The sequence below is a fragment of the Coenobita brevimanus genome, chromosome 100, assembly GCF_032717465.1.
Source record: "Coenobita brevimanus isolate Jiangsu-jjx chromosome 100, ASM3271746v2, whole genome shotgun sequence".
Lineage (NCBI taxonomy): Eukaryota > Metazoa > Arthropoda > Malacostraca > Decapoda > Coenobitidae > Coenobita > Coenobita brevimanus.
Window position 1 is genome coordinate 63449652 of NC_137053.1, and position 27426 is coordinate 63477077.

A 27426-nucleotide genomic window follows, 5' to 3' on the forward strand; every position below is an offset into this window, starting at 1 on the left:
GGGAAATGCAAGTCTCTTGATGGGGAAATAAGAATCTCTGGGATAAGTCACTAGGCTTGGACTGACAGGGAATGAAAGTTTGAAAAAAGTCTGTGTGCATGGAATGAGAGTCACTGGGTAGGGAATGACTCATTAGAGCAGATGGGAAATAATAATTAACTGGAGAGAGGAATAACTCACTTAGCATGGAGTAAATCAGGAAATGACTGTCAGAAAATGGAACAGTGCAAGTGTGTGTGTGATGAGCATTACTTAGTCACTTGGGTGCATATGAGAATCGCCTGGAAAACAGTAAGTTGCTAGGCCTGGGATAAATCAGGAAATGAGTCAATATGTGTGAGATAAGGGTCACTTGGCACTGTGAGCAGCATGGGCATTAACAATAGCCTGCACCACAGATGGGTCGGCCAGCGTGGATGTGTCGCCCAGTTCCTCATGCTTCCCGGCAGCAATATTACGTAGAATACGCCGCATGATTTTTCCTGACCTTGTCTTGGGTAGGCCTGGACATACCTGAAAAGACATAAATTTAGTATGAGTAGAAATTATGGCCCCATGTTCATCTTAAATGTGGACCCAGAGGACTGCAGACTGAACTTGCCCTTCTCCGGCAGTCCACCAGCTTATTATCAGGAGGATTGGGAAAAGAGTAGTGGTATTTGTGTATTAGTGTCACCACACATAAGCATCCCTCACCAGTATCTGTTTAGTAAGTCCTCAGTATATGGTGCTTTTCTATGTCCTTTCTTTTGTAATCGTCCACAGTAACATACAAAAACATTACGGTATATCTTCATTACATGTTGCTTTTTTATGTCTGTTTATACAACTAAACCCCCCCACACACACACACACAAAAAGATTATTAAAGTTCCACCATTAGCTACAAAGCTGATTTACCAAAGCCTCCCAATTTTGCTGTATGTTGCCTGTTTTATTACTGTGATTAGATGATGTATGTATGTATGTACTTTATTATGAATTAAGTTCTAAGTAAATTACAAAAAGATCATCTGTTAAAGTTCCACTAGTGCTAGAAAGGCTAATTCACCAGTAGCTCCCCCCCCCCCATTTAAAATACTGGTTGTAGAAAAAAAAAAGTAGCAATATTTTATAATACATCCTTGACACATTCTGGTAACAAAGATTTACAGAAGCAGTTGTAAGAAAAAGTTGTCATTAATTCAGAACACAGCCTTGGCTTACAATGAGGGCTTACTATATTTGCTGGTGGCACCAATATAACCTGGCAGCTTTAATGCCTGGTTATGCAAACATCCCTCAACTACTCCCTTATCCCCCAAAAGGAGCATAGCAAACTGCAGGAGAAGGGCATCTAAAGCTTATCATAATGTCTAAGTACTGAGATGCTGCTGCATGGTTTTAGTTGACTAGAATTACCTGTGAGCTTCTGTGAACCTACGTCTATTTATCCACCACTTTCAGATTCATCAGAATTTGCTGAGATTACCCCCATGGCCTTAGTTATCCAATGTTCTTCCCAATACTGCTTTTGTATACTGGTATGGCCTAATCATTCCTCTTTACATTTATTTTTAAGTATGTTTGTTTCTTTGCATCACTGCAGCTTGAATCTAAACTAATACACAGGTATTCTACTAATCCAGGCAGGCTTCTGTTTTTAGTTTATATGTACAAAAGTTTACACTGTACTTTTAAAAATACTTATAACATGATCTTATCTCTTTTACATTATCATTTATCCATTTTTCACACTTCATTTCTCTGTACCATTTATCATATAACAACTCACCAGGAAGACCTCCGGGACTGCGTAACCTGCAATCTTGGAGCGCACCAACTTCCTAAGCTGGTCAGTGATTTGTTCAGTTGAGGCGTCCACCCCGTTCTTGAGCACCATGAAGGCATAAACTCCCTCCCCCTTCACCTCGTGTGGGAACCCTACAACTGCTACCTCTGCAACATCTTCGTGTTCTGTCTGCAGGAGGTGAGAGGATGACAGTACAGTAGAGCAATTTTTTTTCCTTTTATATATCCTTTTTAAAGCATTTTTGCTTTTTATAATTTCTCCTCATACAGTGCCTTTTATGTCCCCCCCCCCCTTTTTTTTTTGCTATTATTTCCTTACTGAATTAAAAAACTCTACTAGATTAAAGTTTCAGATATACTGTATATGATTTCCCCCCCAATTTACAGCACCAGATGTTTAGAAAAGGATTTGATATTTTGGAGCACAGCCCTAACTTGTGAGAAATGCCAGTAGGTAGGAGTGGAGGAAGGAATTGGAGAGCTGGGGTTTGCACAGAGGAATGGAGGTTGGATGGGTAAGAGGAGGAGGTTAAGGAATAAGGTTCCAGGATGGGAAAGAAGATCGAAAGTGTTAGGTGGGTGGGGGAATGGGCTGGGGTGGTGAGGGAAGGGTTGGTGATGGAAAAGAAGTGTGAGTGGGAGAAGAGGAGGCTGGAAGGGCAGGAGATGGGGTTGGAAGGGTGGTGGAGTAGGATAACGAAAATGAGGGGTTAGGCCTCAGGATTGGCAGACAGAATAGAGGATTAGTAAGGCAGGGGAAGATCCTGTCCATCTTTTGTGTTGGGGTAAGGGGTTAGAGTGGTAGGGTAAGGGGTCAGAGTGGTGGTGTAAGGGGTTAGTGGTGGTGTAAGGGGTTAATGGTGGTGTAAAGGGTTAGAGTGGTGGGGTAAGGGGTTAGAGTGGTGGGATAAGGGGTTAGAGTGGTGGGTAAGGGGTTAGTGGTGGGGGAAGGGGTTAGTGGTGGGTAAGGGGTTAGTGGTGGGGGAAGGGGTTAGTGGTGGGGGAAGGGGTTAGAGTGGTAGGGAAGGGGTTCGAATGGTGGGGGATGAGGTTAGAATGATGGAGCAAAAGGCTATCGGAGTGGGAGACGTGGCTTATCCATTTCTCTCTGTTCCACTTCCATCTGTCCTCACTCACCATGGCATCCTCCACCTCAGCTGTGCCCAGCCTGTGTCCCGTAACATTTATCACGTCATCCATGCGACCCGTAATCTGGTAGTGGCCATCTGCATCTCTGGGAGTGGTGAGGGATCAAGGGGTGAGCATTAGAGTCACCAAACATCTCCTACAATTTTATAAACTTCAGACTTGCACATCTGCAAAGTATAATGATGCATTGTGATACTACCATGAACTCCATACCACCTTGTTTGAATACCATGGAACAACAATGAAGAGGCAACAGTTTCAAAGTACCGTATATTATATACACTCCTCCAAAAAAGTACTGTTCCCCTTGCTGCAATTATTTTTCTTAGACAATGGATAAAGTGGTTTAATTTATTTCTCACCCTGAAATTCAAGTGCAAATATTATCCTTGGTATAATTTAGTCTCTGAAATTACACAAAACTGCATCATACAGGATGCCATGTACAGTAGTTTGAAGCAGCAACTGAACAGATTAACTTGTGTCTATGGAATTTATTCTGATATTCACTGGACCTCAGGGATGTACTCCTCCCTCTCATATCTGTTTTCCCCTCACCTGTTCTCATATGTTGTAGGCAGCAAATGGTTGGCTATTACAGTATTATCCCCTGGGAGGTACTATAATGATAGTGTGGTTTGGCTATAATCTTCGTAACTAATCACACAGCCTAGGCTGGACACTCAAACACAAGTAAAGAGAGTCAGGTCCAAGCTGAGACTCACAAACTGTTATGAAACTTGTTACTTAATTTGGATTACTTTTCTCACAACAGCTTCTAGTAACTGTTGTGAAGTAATGTAATCAGCTGGTTTTGGTACTTGATTTTAACTCCAAGTCCAACAAAGACATCAGCTGTATCATGACCAGCCTTAACATGGGGACTCTTTATGAGGAACCATGATAGACAATGCGATTTGACTGGATTGAACTTGGTCTTACCAGTGTCTACCTGACTTACCTATGAACTCATCCTCTACTGAAAGAGTAGCCAGGGAAGATGGGCAAGTATGTGTCAGTATAATGTTTGTGATCCCCAAACACTGTTATGGCAATACCTAATCACTTGGACATCCCCCCCCACAGGGGCCCAGGTTACACCCTGTCCTTACCCGTCCCATGGTCACATTTGTTTTCCTGCCTCTGCCTACCCGTGCCTTACCTATGAGCTCCATCTCCGCTGAAGTAGTGGCCAGGGAAAGGGGCGAAATAGGTATCTACATATCTCTTGTGGTCTCCAAACACAGTTCTGGCAATACCCGGCCACACAGACCCCACACAAAGTGCCCCGTCCACACTCCGGCCCTTCATTTCTGACCCGTCTACCCCACGCAGAACCGGTCGCACCCCAAACATGGCCCGCATTGGCATCCCAGGCAGGATAGGGGCACCAGGGGCAGAGGGGCGTGGACTCAGCATGATACCACCAGTCTCTGTTGGATATCAATCAATCCATCAGTCAATTATATGATACCCTGTTTCCTTTTATGGAATCCCTGTACTGAGGCTGGTCATGGTACCGATATTTTCTATAGACTGGAAGCCAAACATACACCCAAACCAGCTACCAGTACAGTAATTAGTTCCCAATAGTTGCTGGAACCAATTAAAAAAAAAGGAAGGGGGAAAGCAATCAGAAGACAAGGGAAAAGCCAAGAACAAATTCCCCCCCCCCCAACCACAGAAGATAAGTGACTGCTTACAAAACAAGTGCTGGGTAAAGATGTCACAAATTCTTATGCCAACATGAAGAGGCAGTATGTAACCTCATACCTCTACTCTACTCAGTTGTCATTTATGACAACAAAAACATGGGTAAGATTCTTTCCTCCCTTCCCCATGGAAATGTGCTATTATTATTATTATTATTATTAATATTATCATCATTATTAGTTATTAATACAATATTACTATTACTGTCATATCATCATCTTTGTGATCATTATTACCTATATAATTACTATCATTATTATAATCATAATGATTTTATTACCAATACAGTACTGTAGTTATAATTATTATTAATATCATCGCTATCCAGCAAAATATATACATTTCAGCACCCCAGTCCACTGCATCTCCATACCTGTCTGCCACCAGGTGTCAACCAGGTCACATCGCTTCTCCCCCACCAGGTCATTGAACCAATGCCAGGCCTCGTGGTTGAGTGGCTCCCCAACAGACCCCAAGATGCGCAGTGATGATCGATCATGGCGTAGTACCCAGCTGTCCTCATAGCGCAGCAGCAGGCGCAGGGCCGTGGGAGCACAGTAGAAGTGGGTGATGCCTAGTCTGCTCACTGTTTCCCAGTATCTCCCTGAAAATATACAAGCACAACTAAACTTATGTAAATCCATCCATTCATTCATCATCTAACCCTGTACTGCCCCATCAGGAATACAAGGACCTAGGGCTAAGCTATTCAGTCTAAACAATTTCATGAGCACTAAACTTCAATACATCCTTGGACTTCAACCCTTGCAGGCTACATCTAGTTCTACACAGTCATATCTGAAAAGACACTGCATAAAAAAAACTTGTACACAAAAGGATAGGGACATCATCATCATCATCATCATCAGCAGTGGTCTATGATGGTCCACTGTAGAACAAAGGCCTCTCCCAGATATCACTTTGATCTATTAGCCATGTGCACCTGTTCCATCCAACCCCAAGAACTCCCTTAATTTATCTTTTGCTCTTGTTCTCTGTCTGCCTCTTTCTCTCATTCCACCTCAGGGTCATGAATAATTAAAACTGGCAAGCTAGCATGCTGCAAACAACACCTGCATTAAGTAAATGAGCCATTTAGCATGATTAATATACTGTACACATACATCAAACTATCTTCCTGTGCTGAGACACCTGTTTCTGAAGGTAGTGGCAAATGATGGTAAAACTTAAAAAAACAAATATTGTACATCTATCTATCTATCTATTGCCAGACGCCATAATCCCGTAAGGGGTGGCCATTTGACTTTGAGTTAGTTGTTTTACAGGGAGGGGCACTAACCCTCCACCAACCCACTTGCTGACACGTAGGGAGCACGTATGAGTATTGTACATACAGTAAATAAATAAAAATTAATCTTCTACCATCCATGCACAGGACAATCTTTATCACGCCAAATTTTGGTGTCTTCCTTCACTGCATTTTTATTTGTTTAGGCTATATAGGTATATCTTATGTAACAAAAATAACAGTATGAATTAGTAAGGCAGCAGATATAACATATAAAAACAAATGTGTTGGAAAGCTCGTATTATCCGGTATTTAGTGAGAGTCACATGATGCATCAGTTAACCCTCGAGTCAGGGCAATGTAATTTTTAGCTTATTTTTGTTACTACCAGGTGATTTTATTAAATTCTGAACACCTGTCTTATATTAATGGTGTTTTTAAGCCTACGTCTCGCCTTTCCAGTTTAAAATTTCTCTTCTAAGCTGAATAAAACCATCTGAAGGTAGGCTAAATAAACTATAAAATACAACACTGGATTAAAGGAGTTATGTGAGCAGCTAGGATGGTGTGGTCTGATACCTGGGTCTGGGTAGGTGGGTGTACTCTCAAACAGAACTGTGGTGGCACCATTGGCCAGTGGGCCGTACACAACATAGGAATGGCCAGTGATCCAACCGATGTCCGCTACACACCCAAACACATCACCATCACGGTAGTCAAACACATGCTGTAGGGGATGGGGTATTGTCACTCACTCTGAACACCACTGTTATACATCTGGATCATGTTCTAAGTGACAATGGAGATTTGTAACACATCTTCCTTAGAAATTTACTCTGCACATTACACCTTAGTAACTTCTTGTATGTTATGAATGAAAACTATATCAATATTAAAATGGTGTGAAAACCATACTAGACACTATTAAGGTGTAAATGCAAAATAAACTGTTGGGGATGAGATGCTAGAAAGCCTCCTGCGCCATTCAGAATCCAGTGTTTTACCTCTCAAACCCATACATATGTTATCCAAGCTCATTCATTTTCAAAACACCTGGCTAATTATAAAAGAAGGAAGTTACATTGGCTGGTAGCAAAGTTTTTAAACAGCTGCCACTTTCCTTGGTCTGTAACACTATGTACCTGTACAGCAGCTGTCCAATACGCAGGGCAATGGCTTTTGCCATTATTATTAGGAAGAAAATTGTTGTAGACCACAATGGAGATTCTCATACAATGGTGGTTTTACTGTACACTGATGATCATGTTACTACCTTCTGCTATGTCTAAACACATCTAAAGTGGACACCATTCACTAACTTCCACATTTACTGTAGCACAGTTTTTATTTCAGCTAAATGATTCATTTTAATTTTGTATGTCATGTGTTGCATACATCTGGCAAGTACTCCTAACATACAGTATAACCTTTACACCAGATGGACTGTAGCCTTTGAACATGAAGGGTGTCTGGGTCAGCTTATCATCAGTGGCAGAAGCGTGAGGGGCTACTTCTAGTTAATAATCTACTTGCATGATAAGCAATATATAAACTGTATTTTGGAGGACAGGAAGATTAAATTCTTAATGTATTAAGCTTTTTACTTCTAGTTAATAATCTACTTGCATGATAAGCAATATATAAACTGTATTTTGGAGGACAGGAAGATTAAATTCTTAATGTATTAAGCTTTTTGTAGTAAGTGGTGCACTTGGGTGTTTTCTTTAGGCTCACACCAGAAGGATTTGTTAAACTGAGGGATATCCTTGCACTCCAAGACTTCTGAGAATATCTTGAATTACTTTTCCTCTGCAACTGGTACACCTAAGAATTTTATGTAAGCTAACACCAGACAATTTTATTCAGTCAAGAGAAATCTGTCAGTTAAAGGGTTAAAGTTTTATATTACACAGACATACCAAAATGGTGTTCTAGTGGCACGAAGTGCCAGTGGGAGGATAGTCATTCACTGTGCTTGTAATTATTTGAATCTCTTGACAAGTGGATGAGACACCTGCCTTTATCCTTTAACCCTGAAGGGGGTCTTTCCTCAGCTGGATAAAATCACTTAGCATCAGCCAAAATATGATAAAGTACTGTACATCCATGAGCCAAAGTTTGCTGCCACTCCTCTGACAGCATGTATCAGCCAAAATAACATAATGTACAGCCTTAAGTAACACTTCACCAATATTCCTCTGCCAACATTGTGTCCTGCCTCCCATACTTCTCAATCCTACCCAAATGACAAAGAGTATCTTTCCTTCTCATACTCCCTACTACATGCTTCATATTACTTTCACATAAAAATATTCAAGTAACACCTTCCATTGCCAGAGATACCATAGAAATGTCAGTGAACTTTTGCTCACAGTACATTTTTGGACTGATGGGTTTCAAACTTTTATACAGTACTCAGTCAGCCTATATAATTAGGCTTCAGCAACTCATACAAAAAAGGAATGTAGAGTTATTGACAAATGTAAACACTGCTATTATCAAAGTGGTAGGTGGGGGAGCTCACCATCCACTCATCTGATGTTGTGCTGCTCTCAGGTGTCTGCCCTTTCCTCTCCTTCATCCTTCTTTTTTCCCATCCTCTCCTGTCTTTCTTTCCTTCATTCTTTCCTCATCCTTCTGCCTAAGAGTGACTTTACACTCCCTCTTCTGTCTTTCTTTCCTCCATTCTTTCCTCTTCCTTCTGCCTGTGGGTGACTCTACACTAAGTGACAAGCCAAATGGTTTCCTGTACACCATGAAACCATTTACTATGCTGGGTGGTAACCATATTACCAAACTTGGGCACCTGATGGTTTAGTGGGAAGTTATGGCACTCCAGTCGGATTGAGCCGGTGAAGGTTGATATCCAAGGAGTGGTTGAGGTTTATTGCTCACGTAATGCCACTCAGGGATGAGCGTGGCTGGTCACTCTTATCTTAAATGTCATGGCCAACTTGACTAGCCTCGGGCTCCTACGCTCCTTCTGGGGCAAAGTAGGATTGGATGATGAATGAATGAATGACTGCTATCATCAAGACAGGTCATCAAATACTGTACATGCACAATGTAATACTGAGAACCTCAATAACATTACATTATCAGACTCAGGATAAAAAAGTGATTGTTAAGTAAGACAGTGATGCTTGTCCACTGATAAGAGAGCAATACAACTCAGATAACATGATAACATTGCAATCGGAGCTTGTGACTGACTTAAACCCCTTCAGCCCAGGGTATTACTGTATTTTTATTTTATTCTCTCTGTCATACCTGTATTTTTATTCAGATCAGAGACTCTCTCTTAAGTAGAGATGTTAGATATCACCTTCAGTAACTCCTTCCTTACTGGGGGCTCTTCTAAACTGAATAGTCATTTAGAGACAGTAAGAATAAACTAAAGGGGGATGTCACACAGCTTATGATATATTAGTGACCACTGTATTTAAAAAAAAAAAAAAAAAAAAAATCAAAACCAATTCATCTTAGTTAATAATCAAACAACTTCTGACCTATGCCCCTTAAATATGTCAGCATAATTAACATATATCTGAGATTGAAGAAAACTATGATAATCTTCACCCTCAAAATAAATGGAGTGGTAGGATACACAGACTAGGGAAGGAAAACAAAAACTGAGGGATTACCATCATCCTGACCCTGTTCTCTCTGTTATAAATGCTGTGGGTAGTATCCACCAACAGGAAAAGGATAAAACCTGAATTTGTTGCCTGTGTGCCTGCTATAACCCTCATAGCAACAACAGTAGAAATTGCTCGTTATTTCCAATGTAGCTTAGTTGAAAGAATTTCATCCAGTAGTCAGTTCTGGCCATGTAACTCCATCACTATTATGTATCTCCTATGCCGAACTAAATCATCTAGAAGTAGACAGAATAAAAAAGGCAACATCTTAGGTGTTAATGGAAAAAATTATATCTTCACTGTGAAAGTTTACCCCTCAGTAGAATATTATCACCAGGTCGCAGCAAGAATTAAGCAGAAATATACCATTCGACTTAAGAGATTAAGTTCCACCAGGACCTTTTACACCCAATCAGGCTCAGGCACATCAACTTGGTCCATTCTGGCTAGTTCAGGTCCATTTATAAACAAGTACTTCAATTCAGGATCTTTTTAGTAACCTGAGGTTCATCCAGGCTCTTCATATACACTCCAGCCCAGATATGTCAATGCAGATAATTTTTTTTTTTCTCCGCTACCCACAGCATTTACACCAATGGGAATACGGTTATGATGATGATAATGATGATAAATAATTTTCATAAAGAGAGTAACGATGATAATGATGATAATTGCAATGAGCTGGTAGTGATACTGTAGGTAAAAAATTTGTAACCTTGTGTGTGGTAGCAGCACAGGAGGTACAATAATGATGATGACGATGATGATGATTATCATGATGACAACGATAATGATGATGAACCGCTAAAGATGGCAATGATATAATATGAAAAAAAAGTAAAAAACTATAACCTTGTGTGTTGTAGCAGCATATAGGAGGTACCCAGCAGAGGTATGTGCCACACCCTTGGGAGAACCAGTGCTGCCTGAGGTGTAGAGGAGAAACAGCAGGTCCTCAGCCCCCTGCACTGCTGGCTCACACTCTGTAGATGCAGTACTCAGCACCTGGTCACCACAGTGTCAGAGTTAAGACACAGCATAGGCAAAAATCATTTTAACACAATGTATATGACACACACACACACACACACACACACACACACACACACACACACACAAACAGTCTCTCTCTCTCTCTCCCAGACCACTCCAATGCCTGATAATCTACCTTATCTAGTGGGATATCTCTGTTGCCCATATTGATCTGAGCCCCAGTGCGCTGACCCACAAACACCTGCCTGACGGAGGGACACTTGGCCACCGCTGCATCAACCACCTGCTTCAGCTGGATCACCTTCCCACCCCTCACTGCCTGGTCTGCCGTGATCACTGTTTCTGCACCAGCTGTACACAAACACAGTAATGCCATGAACACCAGGAACAATACTCAATACCCTCCCACACTCCTCCCTGCAGCCCACAACCAGCAAATGGTAACTAATATGCAAATCAATACCAAAAGACCTGAGAGAGGAGATGGGGAGAAAATCGAATGTGACAAATATACTGCTTGTGGCTTTAGTTGCTGTGGGAGGGGAGGGGGAAGGGAAGTGATAACTGAATCAATGTGTACATTTGTGGTCAATACAGCAATTTAGTACTCTCTGGTTATTTCAACTACTGATGAGAAAATGTACCCTACTTGATTATTACTTTCTTTCCTCTGAATGTATAATTCCACCATGATCATCTCCATACCTGCTGTACACACAAGCCATGTGTGGCTCTGGTCAATAATTTTACATAATACTGGAATGATCACATTCTAACCTACTTGTTATTTCATTGAATAATATAACTGACAACTAATTCTAAGAAAAGCAAACACACATTATTATTTTATTTCACAGGGCACTGAATTATCTATAAGGGAGGATATACTGTGTGTATATATATATATATATATATATATATATATATATATATATATATATATATATATATATATATATATATATATGTATATATCTGTTCTACAGGAAACACTTAGCTTTCATCAACTTCTTCAAATTCTTGTAAGCTGAAGAAAACTGCTAGCAGTAGCAAAAATACAGTAGAAACAAGATGTCATCATAATGAATGATGCAACTATTATCATAGTCACAGAATAAATTATGATACAGAATTATTTTTACAGGCAGTAAGAAAACAATCCAACTGTCCTGAAACACAACATTCTAAATTTATAACGTGCTTGATCAGAAGGACTTATATCAGCTGCAATTCTCTTACCAATTACTGCGTACTCTTTTATTATTAGCTATCACTGGTCTCCTGTGATAAACAGTGTTGGGTCCATGGCATCAGTGACACACACAAATGGCGAGTGCACTGCTGGAGGACACTGGAGGTCACTGACCTACCACTGCCTCTCATATCTTACCAATAAGTAACTGTCAATTAATCCTCAGATGTGAAGACTCCCAGTGATCAATAAAATCATCTGGCATCTGACTGAGTAAAGTATTTGTCCTTTACAGTTTAAGAGTTAAGTACCATCAGTTTAAGGTGCTGCACCATCACAACTTACCATCTTGTATCCTTGAAGCAAGTGCATCAGCCGAGAATCCTGCGAACACGACAGAATGTACAGCCCCTATCCTGGCACAGGCTAGCATGGCAGCCACAGCCAGGGGTGACACAGGCAGGTAGATGGCTACTCTGTCACCCCGGCCCACTCCACTGGCACGCAACACGTTGGCCATACGACATACATCCTCCTGAAGCTGTCTGGAGTGTCACAGAGGAAATAAGGATATGTAACATAAAGCAGGGAAAACATATTCAGAGTCAGAATAAAAAAGTAATAACAATAATAATGATTCTTCAAATACAGCAACCTCATCTTAATAGTGCTCAACTTCCCATGAATTCAGAGGTATGGATAGGATTCAACAAAACAAGAAATGGATATAATACCATGTAATACTAGGACTGAAAAAAATTAAAAAAGAGTAATAATAATAATAATGACAATAAAGAAAGACAGTATTACTTAAAGCTTTTCCACAATATAAAATACTAAGAATCCAAAATGAGAGATTACTAGTATGTTGTGTGATGTGTGTAATAAAGACGCTTTATCCTCCCATTTTGTTCTTGGTCTTCCTCAACTTCTGTTTATCATTTACAGGTGCCTCTCTTCCACTTGTAAATTGGTTCTTACACTAGCCTGCAACATGACATCCCCCTCTTCCGCTATGCTGACGTGGGATGCCTTCATGTAGCACCAACATAAAGTTGCAAATCCTCTGTCTGCTTATACAAACATCCCTCAACTCCCTCCCTAGCCCCTGCAAGGAGGATTGTGGACATAGGATAATGGAAACTTTAGCCTGCAGTTCACCAGGTTCACATTTCAGATGAGCCTAGGGTTGCAATTACTTCTGGTACTACTACTCTCCTTCTGCTGACAACATACCTGTAAGTGACTCTCTCCTGCTGGCCCGGTTCGTCCTTTTCCCACAGCAGCGCCACTCGGTTGGGGTGAAGGCGAGCATGACGATCAACACAGTTCACTAGAAGGCCAAAAAAACACCAAACACATCATCAGATTTATTGTACATGAAATTATATACCACATAAATTCTTTGCCTGAGTTAAAGAAGGACCAATGTCCAGAAATCTTATTTTTCAAGAGAAGTAAAAAACAGATGCTAAACCCCCTTATAAATTCAGGTTTTGACTGTACTGTACATTTATTAGAGTGAGTAAAGAGATTGACCATTTTAACTCTGAACATTATGTATCTTTAGATAGGGCTTCTTGGGTGGAACTCAAATTTAGCATTTTTGAATACTGGCCCAAGCACTCAGCTGGAAAATTATATCCACATAAATGATGCTGTGTTTTGTAGTCTAATATAACCTAGTGTGACCTGACCCTACTGACCTGAGACATTGAGCTGGCCATCAGGGAACCACCTGAAGATAGAGTTGTGGTAGTCATGGTCAGTCACTGTCTGGAACTCCCGCTGCCATTCCAGTCGCGCCCTCCCTAGTCGACCCCAAAACTCCTCAGGCTGCAACAAGGTCATGTCAGGTCAGGAGTGGTCAACAGATGGAGCAGCTGGGTGTCATAAAACAGTAAAAAGTTCTTGTACATCCCCTACAATAACTCAGGCTATGTATGAGGGCTGGAAAAAAAAAAAAAAAAAAAAAAAAAAAAAAAAGTATTGGAGTTAGGATATTTCAAGACACCAATTTCTGAGCGATTTATTTTGCATATAAAGTCTTAACATCCTTTTATATATTATTAATCTAAACTACGTTGATATTAACTCACTTTAAACAGCATCCAAGAGTGTTCTGATGCAATGTGAAAAATAACCCACTAAGGAAGAGGTGCTATTAAATGTCGTCCCATATCACCTAGAATATTGCACTTAATTTCTGTGTTGTGTGAGATAAGTGGTGTGAGGAAGATGTAATTGAACAGAGATAAAAGACAAGCGAATTATGGGCAAGGTGTTAGTTCTCCCACTTTGGTAACATACTTTCGCTTTCCTTGTTTCTGCATCTTACTTCATCCCATCCTAAGTGGAAAAAAGAAAGATGACGATGATGATGGAATATGAGCTTTGAAAGTGCACGAGCAGTGTGACAGGTGTTGTATTATGAGTGAGCGGTGAGAGGGAATGATGGATGAAGGGTGTGAAGAGAAGTGAGGGAGAGGGGTGAGAAGTCATGGTGGGTAAGGGGTGGGAGGGGTGTGAAGGAGGGGTGAGAAGTGAGGGAGGTAGGGTGAAGCGGAAGTAAGAGACTGGCAGGGAGTGGGGAAGGGGTGAAAGACGAGAAAGGGGCGAGAGTGGATGGGTGAGAGGTGGGGATGGGGTGTGGGGTGTGGGGGAAGGGTGAAAGGGAAGTGAGAGACCGAGAGGGAGTGGAGGAGGGGTGAATGGTGAGGAAGAGGTGAGGGTGGATGGGTGAGAGGTGGGGAAGAGCGAAGCAGACTGAGGAAAGGATGACAGTGAAAGAATGAGAGAGAGTAAGGGAGCGGTGAGATGACGTTGGAGTGACAGTTATGGGGTCAGTGATAAGGGTGAGACAGGGGTAAAGGGGTGAGGGGTGAGAAGGGTGAGGAGAAAGTGGATGCAGCAGGGAGCAATGACCTAAATCTTCAACAACAACACTTGATCACGTGACGCCACATCCCTTCACCCTCTATCTCTCAGTGTGTGTGTGTGTGTGTGTGTGTGTGTGTGAGAGAGAGAGAGAGAGAGAGAGAGAGAGAGAGAGAGAGAGAGAGAGAGAGAGAGAGAGAGAGAATAATGATGACTACGAGTAGAATCACAACACGGGGTGAAAGTAGAAAGGGATATCGGTTTCTATGGAAGGTAAAAGGAGCAGACATAGACGGCTGGGGTAGGGAGGGGTTGGTGGGAAATAGGACAGGGAGGAGGAGGTAGGGAGGTAGTAGGGAAGGAGGGTGGAGGGGAAGGATAGGAAGGAGGTAGATGGGGTGGAGTGGAAGATGGAGACAGTGTGGGAGGAGAATAGGGAGAAAGGGAGAAAGCTGACGTAGTGGGGAAGGAGGAGGGGTGATGGACTGGGAGGAGGTAGGAAGGGTGGACAGGAAGAGGGAGAGAGAGTGTGGGAGGTGAAGAGGGAGAAAGGGAGAAAGTTGTGGTAAGGTGGGTGGCGGGAGGATGGGGACAAGTGGGAGAAGGGGGAGAGGTAGGCGGATAGGGAGGAGGGAAGTAGGGGTAGTGGTAGAGAAGTAAACAACACATTCACTGGCCATTTTTTTTTTTTTTTTTAATAAGGTAGGGTAAGATTATGACAAATTAACCATGAAGGAAAAAAGGGAGGTGGCAAGACGCATGGGTGAGGGAAAGGTGAGGGACGGGGGAGGGGGAGGGTAGGAGAAAGCGACACAGGGGGTGTAATAAGCAGAGAGAGAGGAGAGGAGGGGAAGAAGAGGGTCAACTGCAGTGAGAGGGTTGGTGGTGGTGAAAATAGGAAAATTCTGCTTGGCGGGGGTGACTGGGTGCAAGAGACAGACACATTCCAGCTTTATACCTTCACTACGAGGGGAATCTCATACAGTAGTGATGTCTGGCAGAAATCATTATAAATCAATACCACCATATTCATCATCGGTATCATTATCTTTAACACTATCATCATATATAATACTGTATCACCATCTTCATCATAAATCATCAATTTCCTGCTCCTCCTCCTCCTCCTCATCATCACCATTATCATCTTAATAAATCATCATCATTACCATTATCATCACAAATTAATATCACCATCTTCATTATTACCATTACCATAAAGCAATATCATCATCATTATATATCATCATTTTCCTCTTCACCGACATTCCATTACCACCACCACCACCACCACCACCATCATCATTATCATCATCATCATCATCACACGACTTCTAACAATCCTGAAGAGTAAAAGCAAGAGCTCGGAACAGGAAACCACAAAACCAAAGGGACTAACAGCAGCGTGTATAAATAAGCTACATAAAAGAGAAATCGTACTGAATGGAGGGTGACTAGGTACGAGGATGCAGGAAGAATTTAACTAGTGACTAAGCTTAAGGGTGGGTGTAAATATTTGGATTTCATGGGGCTATATTTATAAAATTTCTTAGCCTATTTCTAGTATAAATAAATGTCATTAGAAGCTACCATCAGGAATCAGTGTTTCTTCATATATTTCACTGCATTATTCAATGAAGTTTGGTTGTGAAACGTTAGATTTTTCTCTGCTGTATATTTCACTGGATTATTATTATTATTTTTTTTTTACCTTTTTTAGGCAAGAAAGAACCAATGGCCAGCAGTCCGTAAAACTGTCCCCCCCCCAAAAAAAAAAGAGCCAAATTCAAGATCCGTTCATTTAGAGATGCTTGGACACTGCGTTTGGAAGCTGTGGGATTTTTTGTGATATATTTCACACTTTCAGGGGCCTCGTTTGGGTAGAAGACGGGGACGTGCCCCCCCCCCCCACACTTTTGGAGCCTGGGGGAGAAAGTATCTTTTGTCTCCCCTTCTCTAGGTGAAAATTTTCAGGATGAAGAGCTTTACGTCGTTTTTCTTTTTTTTTTTCCTTAATGGAAAAATCCTTTCTATACAGTACAGTTCAGGTGATATGAAAAACATGTTTACTGGCGATGGGAACACAGATGCTGTTCGGATGTATCCTGAGCTTGATGAATCTTCTCTTAGTCTGGAACTTTAGCTTTACTGGCGACATTACAAAGGTTTAACATTGGTGGAACACAGGAAACACTCCAGTGAAACCTGCAGTCAGACGTATGTTCCGTGCAGCTGAATGTCTTGTGAAATTACTACTATTATCTCCGGCAAGCTCATGTGGGGCTGAATATTCCTTCAGTGCTCCACGTCGGTTCAAGACCTGGCTAAGGTCTACTATGAGTTAACAACGTCTCAATCATGTTGCTGTCTGTCACGTTCACAGAGACATCCTCAGGGATTTGTCATGTGAGGAGATAGCAAAAGAGTTCATTCGAGGGGCTGATACTGGATCCCATGTATTTGGGAAATTCTAAGTGTGAATCATGCGATGTCATTACTTGAAGTTAAAACAACGTACAAATGCTAAATGTAGCTAGTATCACTATCATGAGTGAGTGTATGCTCGTTTTAAGTAGTTTTCCTTTGAATAGTACTGTATTGTATTGTTCTGTGGTGGTTATAGGGCTAGGCTACCAGTTGGTCGTTTTTATCTTTCAAAGTACACCCTAGAAACCTGTACTGTGGTATTTTTTTATATTTTTAATTACCCAATATTGATGTAATTTTCCCACACAACGGCAAACAATGATTAAAAGTCTTTTTCTCTAGACCCTTCTACAATAGAATGTTGTGCTTGTATTGTACATACATTTACCTTCACATTACAAAAATGCTCCGCCGGTGGCAGGGGGGCAACGCACCCCCCCCCCCGCGGTGCGAACAAAGTACTGTAGTATGATGCCGATTGTGTCCCCCCCACATTTGCAGACAAAACGAGTCCCCTTCACACAATTATTCACCGCAGTCTGGTTGTGAAGTGTTTGGTAGCTGTATGAGAGAGAGAGAGAGAGAGAGAGAGAGAGAGAGAGAGAGAGAGAGAGAGAGAGAGAACACGAGTATACAACAAGCGATGTTATATACAATTTCGTCTCAAAATAGTTTATGAATCTGGACAAGTAAACTGTTCGTGGAATGCTTGGCTGGTGTGTGTGTGTGTGTGTGAGTTGTGTGTGTTAATTTTGGCACCTCAGCGTTAAATTCCTTCGCTATGATGACGTCTCTCTCGCTGTTTCCATATTATATTCAGCTTTGGGTTAAATTTTTCGAACAGGAGGAATTTGCTTTGGCCCTCACTAACTTATTCTCTAATAGACAGTTGTTAGAATCTATAATCGCTTTTCACTCATACAGCTGCCATATTATTTACAACCAAAGTCCTGTCGAGACACCACCGAAGTGAAAAATTACGGAAACTAAACGATTTCTGATAACAGTAAACAATACGATCTCTGATAACGGTAACTAAGCGATTTCTGATAGCAGTACGCCAAACGATATCCGAAACGGTAAACTAAACGGTTTCTGATAACGATAAACTGACGGTTTCCGATAAAATTAAACCGCTACATAGAGTTCCTTACGGTATTTTGAGAACTGCTTTAGATCCCCGACAACTTCAAACGACGGCCCTTTTAACCCTTCCCACTCGGTGACCTGTTTTATTTTTGTATTTTCAGATGATTTTAAAAACTTTCGATTGATCTATTGTATTGAAAGGGTTAATGAAGGCTACATCTAACTCTTCCAGCTCGAAATGCCTCTCCTAAATGAAGAAAGCTGAAGATAAAGCCCTTTCACTCTGACTTGGCCTAAAATTGCCATCTCTCGATCTTGATTACTGAGCCGCCGACAGCCATCATCAGGCCCAAGGCAAGATTATCGACAACACCCCCCCCCCCCGCCATGTAAACTATGCTGAATATTTTATACTCGAAGTCATGCTCACGGCTAGAATCCTACCTAACCAGGATGTCACGGCACACTGATGTACCGGTATTGCCAAACGAAACCTGGTGAACCAAAGCACTCTCTACTCCCTCTCTGTAAAACAACGATAATAACTACAAAGAAATGATAGTATATTAGGTAAAGTGAGAAATACTATTTAGTATGTATACCCTTATGTATATGTACTTTTGACCGAAAAGTCTACATGTGGCTAAAACAAAAGAAGACGGCGGGTCTAAGTAGAGGTTCTTCATATCCCCGGGCCCCTCCAGTATGACATAAATATACAGCAATAAACAACTCGACTGTAAATGTTATACACATCCTAGTTTTAATGTGCTTAGATATAATCATTACTACTTCCTTTTATATTTTTCTTTTGAAATCTAATGTGTCATTATATAGTGAACTAAGTTATATTTTCCTCCCTCTTTACACTATCTTGGAGGGTACAAGCCCCCCTCGGGTCTGGGCCCTAGGGATTATCCCCAGCTGCCCCCACCCCCCTTTCCTGATGTTCGTCACGATTAGTACTATGGAAAGTTTGTACTGCCGTAGCATTACTTTTTTCTACCACTGAGCTACGTCAAATTACTGTAAAATGACGAATATTAGAGCCAAGTTAAGGTGAAAGGAGTAAAGCAGCAAAACTTAAGTCATATGTTATACTGAATGCGTTTCGGAAGGCGACACGTAACTAAGTTAAAGACTCTCTCCTACCCTGAATAAAACCGTCTGTCGGGTGCAGGAATAAAACTGCGTCATGGGAACGTAGCGGTTAACCCTTCGTCTAGGAGATTTCGATGGCTTAAGAGCTTATTTTCGAACGGTATTCCACAGGGAGATTAGCTATTTGAGGGAATGTCAGGTTAGTGGGGATCCCCAGGTCATAGGTCAGGCGCAGGAAGCACGTGGGGACGTCCGTCAGGTGTCTGTGAGGGGGGAGGTGGTAGATAGGAATGTAGTCCAGGTGACGGAAATTAACTCAGCTCCAGTACCAAACAGACGTTCGACCAGTGAGAAGTATAACGAGTTAATAAATATAATATACGGAGGCCAAGATAGATATATTCCTTCAAAACCGTTTAGAACTAACAATTCAGAACCAAGATGGTTAAACAACAGATTAAAATCTCTCATAGGCCAAAGGAAAGGAATATATAGAAAAATAAAACGTGGAGAGGAACACTTACATGTAACCGGTACACAATTTTAAATAGAGAAGTAAAAGGGAGATAAGAAAAGCAAAGAGAAGTTATGAAATTAAGGTTGCAAGTGAATCAAAAGTAAACCCCAAGGGTTTTTATCAAATGTACCGAACGAAAAATAAAGATAGGATAGGACCACTCAGAACAGAATCAGGTGACATTACCAGTGAAGATAAAGAAATGTGCTCCATCCTAAATAATTATTTCATATCAGTATTCACCAAGGAAAATCTAAGCCTGGTCCCTCAAGCAGCAAATATTTACCATGAGAATACGGAAAATATTCTTAGTAAAATAACCATTAGTAAGGAGGACGTATTGAAAGAAATTAACAAGTTAAAACCTCAAAAATCGCCAGGTCCGGACGATATATATGCAAAAATTATAAAAGAAACCAAAGAAGAATTATGTCAGCCACTTTTAACGTTATTTAATGACTCTTTAAGTTCAGGAGAAGTTCCAGAGGCGTGGAAAACCGCAAACGTAGTGCCCATCTTTAAAAAGGGTGATAAATCAGCTGCGTCGAATTATCGTCCGATAAGTCTAACGTCAATAGTAGGAAAAATGTTAGAGTCAATTTTGGCAAATAAGATTAGGGAACACTTAGAAAGATTTAATCTTATAAATGAAAGTCAGCACGGATTCAGGCAAGGACGATCCTGTCTCACAAACTTGTTGTCATTCTACTCGGAAGTCTATGAGGCAGTAAATAGCGATAAAGCTTACGATGTTATTTATCTGCACTTTAGTAAAGCTTTTGATAGGGTCCCACACGAAAGGTTAGTTAGAAAGGTTCGAGCACACGGTATAGACGGCGATATCTTAAAATGGATAGAATCCTGGCTGAAAGGACGAAAGCAGAGAGTATTAATAAATGGAACTAAGTCGGACTGGGGATTAGTAACTAGCGGTGTACCACAGGGTTCAGTACTCGGTCCCTTATTATTTATCATATATATAAATGATCTAGACTTAGGAGTCAATAGCAGAATCAAGCAAATTTGCCGACGATACAAAAATAGGGCGTATCATTAACTCGACTGACGATTGCCATTACTTACAAAAAGACCTCGATACATTGTCCAAATGGTCTAAAACTTGGCAAATGGAATTTAACGTTGAAAAATGTAAAGTACTTAACGTAGGCAAGACCATTGGAGATACTAAATACAGCTTAGATAACAAAGAAATTAGCAAATCGGAATGCGAGAGAGAGATCTAGGAGTTATGATTAGTAACGACCTTAAACCTAGGCAACAGTGCATTAATGTGAGAAATAAAGCAAATAGGGTCCTAGGATTTATTTCGAGAAGCGTGAGCAATAGATCATCTAAAGTAATACTGAAACTTTATCTAGCATTAGTAAGGCCACATTTAGACTACGCAGTACAATTTTGGTGTCCTTACTATAGAATGGATATTAATTCGTTAGAAAATGTACAGAGAAGAATGACTAAAATGATACATGACGTCCGGAACCTGTCATATGAAGACAGACTGAAAAGACTAAGTCTGCATTCGCTAGAGAGGCGTAGAGTAAGGGAGACTTAATTGAGGTTTTTAAGTGGATGAATGGTATAAATAAGGGAGATATTAGCAAGGTACTTAAAGTGAGCATACAGGATAGAACTAGAAATAATGGTTTCAAACTAGAAAAATTCCGTTTCAGAAAAGGAAATCGGTAGAAATTGGTTTGGTAATAGAGTAGTAGACGAATGGAATAAGCTACCTAGTAAAGTAGTTGCTGCCTCTTCCATTGAGAGTTTCAAGCATAGGCTAGATAAGCATATGACAAATAAGGGGTGGATATAGAATAAAGAAAATATTATAACCAATACTAATTAAAAAATAAATTTTCTTTTCAGGTTACACTATGATAGTCTCTATTCTCCTTTCACACTTTCCTGTAAAATGTCCACGCCAGTTTTTCTATACGGCGTGGTGTTCTTTCTGACTTTTTCCTGCCGGCTTCGGCTGGAGGGTTTGGAGGGCGGGGGAGAGCCTTCTTCTTTGCTATCCTTATCTCATTCTAGTAGTTCAGTTACTCTTCTAGGAGCTGCCTAGCATGGGCCAACCGGCCTACTGCAGTTATCCTCTCTTCTTATGTTCTTATGTTCTTATGTTCCTACGTCACTGAGGTGCGACGTGACGTAGATTCCCGCGTGACTATCTATCTATTGCCAGACGCCATAATCCCGCAAGGGGTGGCCATTTGACTAAGTTATTTGTTTTACGGGGACGGGCACTAACCCTCCACCAACCCACTTGTTGACACGTTGGGAGCACGTATAGTTTGGTTATAAGGTTACCACCCAGCGTTGTAAATGGTTTCTTGGCTTACAGGAAACCATTTGGCTTGTCACTCAATGTAAAGCCACCTGTAAAGAAAAGCAATAAGAAGTGACAGGAAAGATGGGAGAAATAGGAAGAGAGGAGGACAGGCACAGAAAAAGAATGATAAAGGCTAAGGAAGAAGTAGGCAGCACTACATCAAGTGAGTGGATGATGGTCGCCACCACCCACCACTAACGTGACTGACGATGACGCGAAATGAAGGGACGTACTGTACGTGATGCGTATTTTCCCGCGTTTGTATTCGGCTCAGGAGGATTCGCATCATCAAGATATCACTGGTATTGACGCCCGATATATTCCACGTGTTTCTTATCAGCAGCAGGTCACACGAACACTGCACGATAACGGATAAGGGTCGGGCCTGGGTGTACCGTACCCTTATTATCCACCTGATAAGGTGAGGAAAGAGCTAAATCCTTGGCTGTGTCGATAGGTGTGTGTGTGTGTGTGTGTGTGTGTCCCTCTTCTCCACTCTCCCCTCACATGCTATGCCTTACACACACTGCCTTAGTAATCACACTGCCACGCCACGCACTATCACACTTCTTTCCACACCTTTTACTGCTATACCTTACATGCATCTCACAGTCACACTTCACATTATCACACTCTTTACACACATTTCACGCTGCCACACCTGCATGACACCTCATACTGCCAAACCTTACACATCTCACCGTCACACTTCACACTTGTATATCTCGCACTTGCAAACTCCACACCACCCTTTTACGTACGTTTTAAGTGACTTCTAAGACATTACAATGCCGTCTTCCTCCGTGATATATTTTCCTTAGCACATCTTAATAATAATAATAATAATAATAATAATAATATTAATAGTAATAACAACAATCTTGCGTACAATTTTTCTACCTTAATATAGGCCTAATCTTGTGTTATTTTTTATCGTTTTAATTTTGAAAATGTTTGCATCAGTAAATACATGAGGATACGGTGGTGGAATCTGCAGAATGAATCACCAAGTGAAATGTGCAACGGAATCGGAACTGTTAGGCTGTGGGGTGGTGAGGGTAATGAGGGTGTGGGTATGTAGGTCACGCTGGGGATTAGTGTGTGTGTGTGTGTGTGTGTGTGTGTGTGTGTGTGTGTGTGTGTGTTAGACTGTGGTGAGTCAGGATACACACGTGCACATACACGTGCGTATACAGTACCATACACCATAAGGTACAAACACACATCTATCACCTTCAACACCCCCCCCCACACACACACACTGCCATCATCATCACCTCACCACCAGCACACACACACACACACACACACACACACACACACAGGTAGCCAGGCTGATGTTTTGGCGTGGCTGCTGTGGTGGACCTAAATTCCTCCTTGATGCCGCAACCTCCACAAAAAACAGCAATAGCAACTGCAATCCCAAAACACTACCCCGAATATCAAAAGACAAGTTATGGGAGAAACTAATGACAATCCACATACCCTACACGAGAGTTACAATTTATAGTTTTCAAAGGCTGTAATGATTGGGTTGGACTTTCAAGTAGCAATAACAACTTCAATTACAGCCCTACATAACACAAGACGAGACCTATAAATAAAGAGATAAATAAAATACAAAAATGAATCAAATTAACCAGAGCCCACAGTTGTTAAGTTGCAATATAGTTTTCAAGGTTTGTTATGAATGAAGAGCTTTGAAAACAATAACAACAGCAGCAACAAAAATAACAACTTCAAAAACCCCAAATACCACACAACGAGTTGTGGGAAAATTTTACAAGAATTCACACCGCCGGAAGTTGCAGTAATTTCGAAGGTGGTTGTATGTGAACAAAAAGGCATTACGTGGCAACCATCCATCCATCCGCCATTCGTCCTTGGCCTTCACCGCTGCTGCGAATGTCGTGTTTACAAGCTTACCCCCCCCCCCTTTTTTTTTAAATGAGCTCCGCCAACTATGTTGGGCGGAGGTTATGTGATTATCAGTGACTGTCTTTCCATCAAATATCTCAAAAAGTTAGGGTTGAATTTTGATGGAAATTTCTAGATGGCCTGAGAAAAGTTCTAGATTTTGAGGCGGATCCGTTTTTTTTTTTTTTTTTAAATCACAAACTCTCGAAAAGTAACCGATGGATTTTATTTTGTGGATATATGGGTCATGGGCTCTCTTTGATTAAATATTGGTGGTGATCTGAGTCGTCTGGGCTAGGTGATGGCGCAGGTATGCGGCTCTCAGAGTGCTGTCTACTTGTACATCTACCTTCTTTCTCACATTAAATCCCTGCCTTGTTCCCACGGCGACTGATGATTCTTACAGCCTAACTTAACCTAAACAAATCTAACAAACCTACCCTCACCTAGCCTAACCTTTAAGGTCCTGCCAGAACTCATTTTTTGGCAAAATATTTTGTGCATTACGCCATAACAATTCTGAGAGAGAGAGAGAGAGAGAGAGAGAGAGAGAGAGAGAGAGAGAGAGAGAGAGAGAGAGAGAGAGAGAGAGAATAAAGTGCAGGCACTAAGTGCAGTGGCTAAAAAACTGTGTGTGTGTGTGTGTGTACTACCCTCTGGCGCCTCTCCCACCTACACATTAACACACACGCACACGCATTCCCACACTGCAGCGGAGCCAAGTACCTAGGAGAAATTTCAGAGACAGAGAGAGAGAGAGAGAGAGAGAGAGACCTCAAACTCAACAGGTAAAAACTTCAATCTCGTGCGAATGTGTTGCTTCCTTTTTCTTTTTTCTTTTTTAATACATTGTCTGCATCGTACCCTAACTAAAACACTGACACTCTCTCTCCAATGTGTAACACACACACACACACACACACACACACACACACACACTTTCCTCATCTTACATCTACATTCACAAACACGCACCTCATCGTATATCCAACACACACACACACACACAGCTACCCCCTTCAATTTTCAACTGTGCAATGCCTCTATATTTTTCTGTCCTACATCCATCATCATCATCATCATCATCATCCCGTACATTTTCGCGCTCCGACATCATCATCATCATCCCACTTCCGTATAATTGGGTTGTTAGGGGGTAAGAAACACGCAATAAAACCACGACAAACCAGCCTACCAGAAAGTAACCCGTCTGGCAGAATCAGGTGGTCTGGGATGTGTCCAAGGTCCACTCAGATAGCGACTGCCTTGTTCACCCAGACGCGTGTTAACCCTTTCACCACGAGGACAGTATCTTTTAAGGTGAATAAAAATATCTAGGGAAATAATAAAGACCACGACGCCATTCTCTTCTAAGCAAAATAAAATTGTCCAAAAATAAATATAACAAAATAAAATCAATTAAATTCCTTGAGCTGAAGAGGTTGTTATTTATTTTACGGTTTGAGGGATGATGCTACTCAGGGGCGAGTAAGGCTGGTCGACCTCACCTTAAATGAGGGACTGAGTAACCTAGCCCCGGGCTCCTACGCTCCTGGTGGGGACAGAAAAAGAATGGATGATGATGATGATAATGAATTTATAGCACGAATATATACAGGATGATGATCTAAGGATGATGATAATAGGATGGTGATGATGCTGATGATGTGATGATGATACTAGGGTGGTGATGATGCTGATGAAGATACTGGCGTGATGATGATAAAACTCTCCACTATTGCTCTTAATTATCAAGTGTAGGAAGAAAAATAAAGCGAAAATTAGAAAATGGACTAAAGGCGATAGATAATGAGTTGAGTAGAAATAAATTTCAGAAAACTGATGGACGGAAGAGAAAAAGGAAGAATCAGTGGGTGTGAGGGGAGATGAAAGGGAAGAAGAGTGAAAGAAGTGTGAAGAGTGAGGGCAGAAGTGTGAAGACTGAGGGGAGAAGTGGGAGGGGAGAAGAGTGAAGGGAGAAGTGTGAGGGGCGAAGTGTGTGGGGTGATAAGTGAGGGAAGTGTGCGGGGAGAGGTGTTGAGAGAAGAGTAAGGGGGAAATGTACAGGAAGAAGCGTGCGGGAAGAAAAGTGTGGGGGGAGAAGAGTGAAGGGAGAAGCGAGAGAAGTGTGTTTTAGAATCAGTAAAGGATGGATGTGTTAAGGGGAGGGAAAATGTGAGAGTGAAGCTTGAGATAGAGGGGAATGTGGTATGGGTGATAAATGAGAGAGAGAGAGAGAGAGAGAGAGAGAGTATGAATCACACACACACTAGGAAAACTGCCCAGACTTCCCAACGAAAACAAGCCACGCCTTTTTTTAGTCACTCGTAAAATAACCAATAAAACTAAAAAAATAAAATGTTCTTTTAAGTTCCAAACCTTCAATCCGATGACGCGTTTTAAGTATCTTGACAGCCCATAATTTCGTAATTTTGCGGGCACACACACACACACACACACACACACGGCTCTATATATTCTTTCCACAGCACTTCTTCGCCACTAGCATCATAAGTGTTGCAACTTAGCATTCAAGATGGAGAGACGGCAATTTGACTCTATTTTGTTTTGATTATTTGCTGGAGGGAACAATTTTGCGTGCTTCTGGCCTTTAGTTCCTTCTTCCTTGAACTAAAAAAAAAAAAAAAAGTTACCCACCTGTTCTAAGGAAAATTGATAGATGCTCTCGTGAGTGTTGAGGTGGGGATAGATGTCAGTTATCTCAGGTATAGGCGTGGTGGTGATGTCGCTGTGGGCGGGGGCAGGTGTGGGGGCGGGGATGGGAGCGGACGAGGAAAGCCTGAAGGGGGACTGCAGAAGGCTCCTACTACAGAAGGGGCCCTGAGGAACCCCAAACTTCCGGGTCCCTACCGCCCGAGCCACCAAACGAACTGCCACACTGGAGGGCATCACGATTCACGGATCTCTCACTCTAAAATCGTTTGGTCTTAGCTGGAATAAAATGCGGTGGTTCTTAATTCGCGGTCACGACGCAAATAAAATCCTAAGAAGTGAGCTGGAACAAACTCCTAAATTCTTAATGCAAGGATACGTCAAACTGATTAAAAATCGTCTCATGTTAGCTGGAGTGAAACAAAGTTCTCACTACCAGGTTACATTTTTTTCCCCCTTTCACTGCGATCAGTATAAGTCAGAGCAACACACTATGGCTTTAAGCTAAAACACGAAGTTATTCAATCAAAGCTAATTATCACTCAACTGGTACACGTAAACAAAAAAGACAGTGACAGTACCAGCGGTTACTGCTTTTAGAACCTACTTCAGCAAAACTGAAAATGTTGAACAAGCGTGATCAGAATTTTCAGAAATTCATATAAACAGACGACACAGTACAACATACAATTCTGGCTTTAACAACAGCAGTTCAAACTTTGAGAATGGAGGGTACGAACGCTA

General features: G+C 41.4%; 1 protein-coding gene across 1 annotated transcript; it reads right to left on the reverse strand.

Moving 5' to 3' along the window:
• Positions 1–26919, reverse strand: LOC145414704 (acetyl-coenzyme A synthetase 2-like, mitochondrial). The gene is made up of 12 exons (XM_080284228.1): positions 26668–26919; positions 13435–13564; positions 12965–13061; positions 12074–12273; positions 10712–10887; positions 10396–10548; positions 6482–6629; positions 5027–5257; positions 4103–4373; positions 2929–3025; positions 1775–1960; positions 1–513 (listed from the first exon to the last, which is right to left on the reverse strand). Exons 1-12 carry the CDS (start codon positions 26917–26919, stop codon positions 349–351), a joined length of 2106 nt encoding a protein of 701 aa, XP_080140354.1. The 3' UTR covers positions 1–348.
• Between the last annotated feature and the right edge of the window lie 507 nt (positions 26920–27426).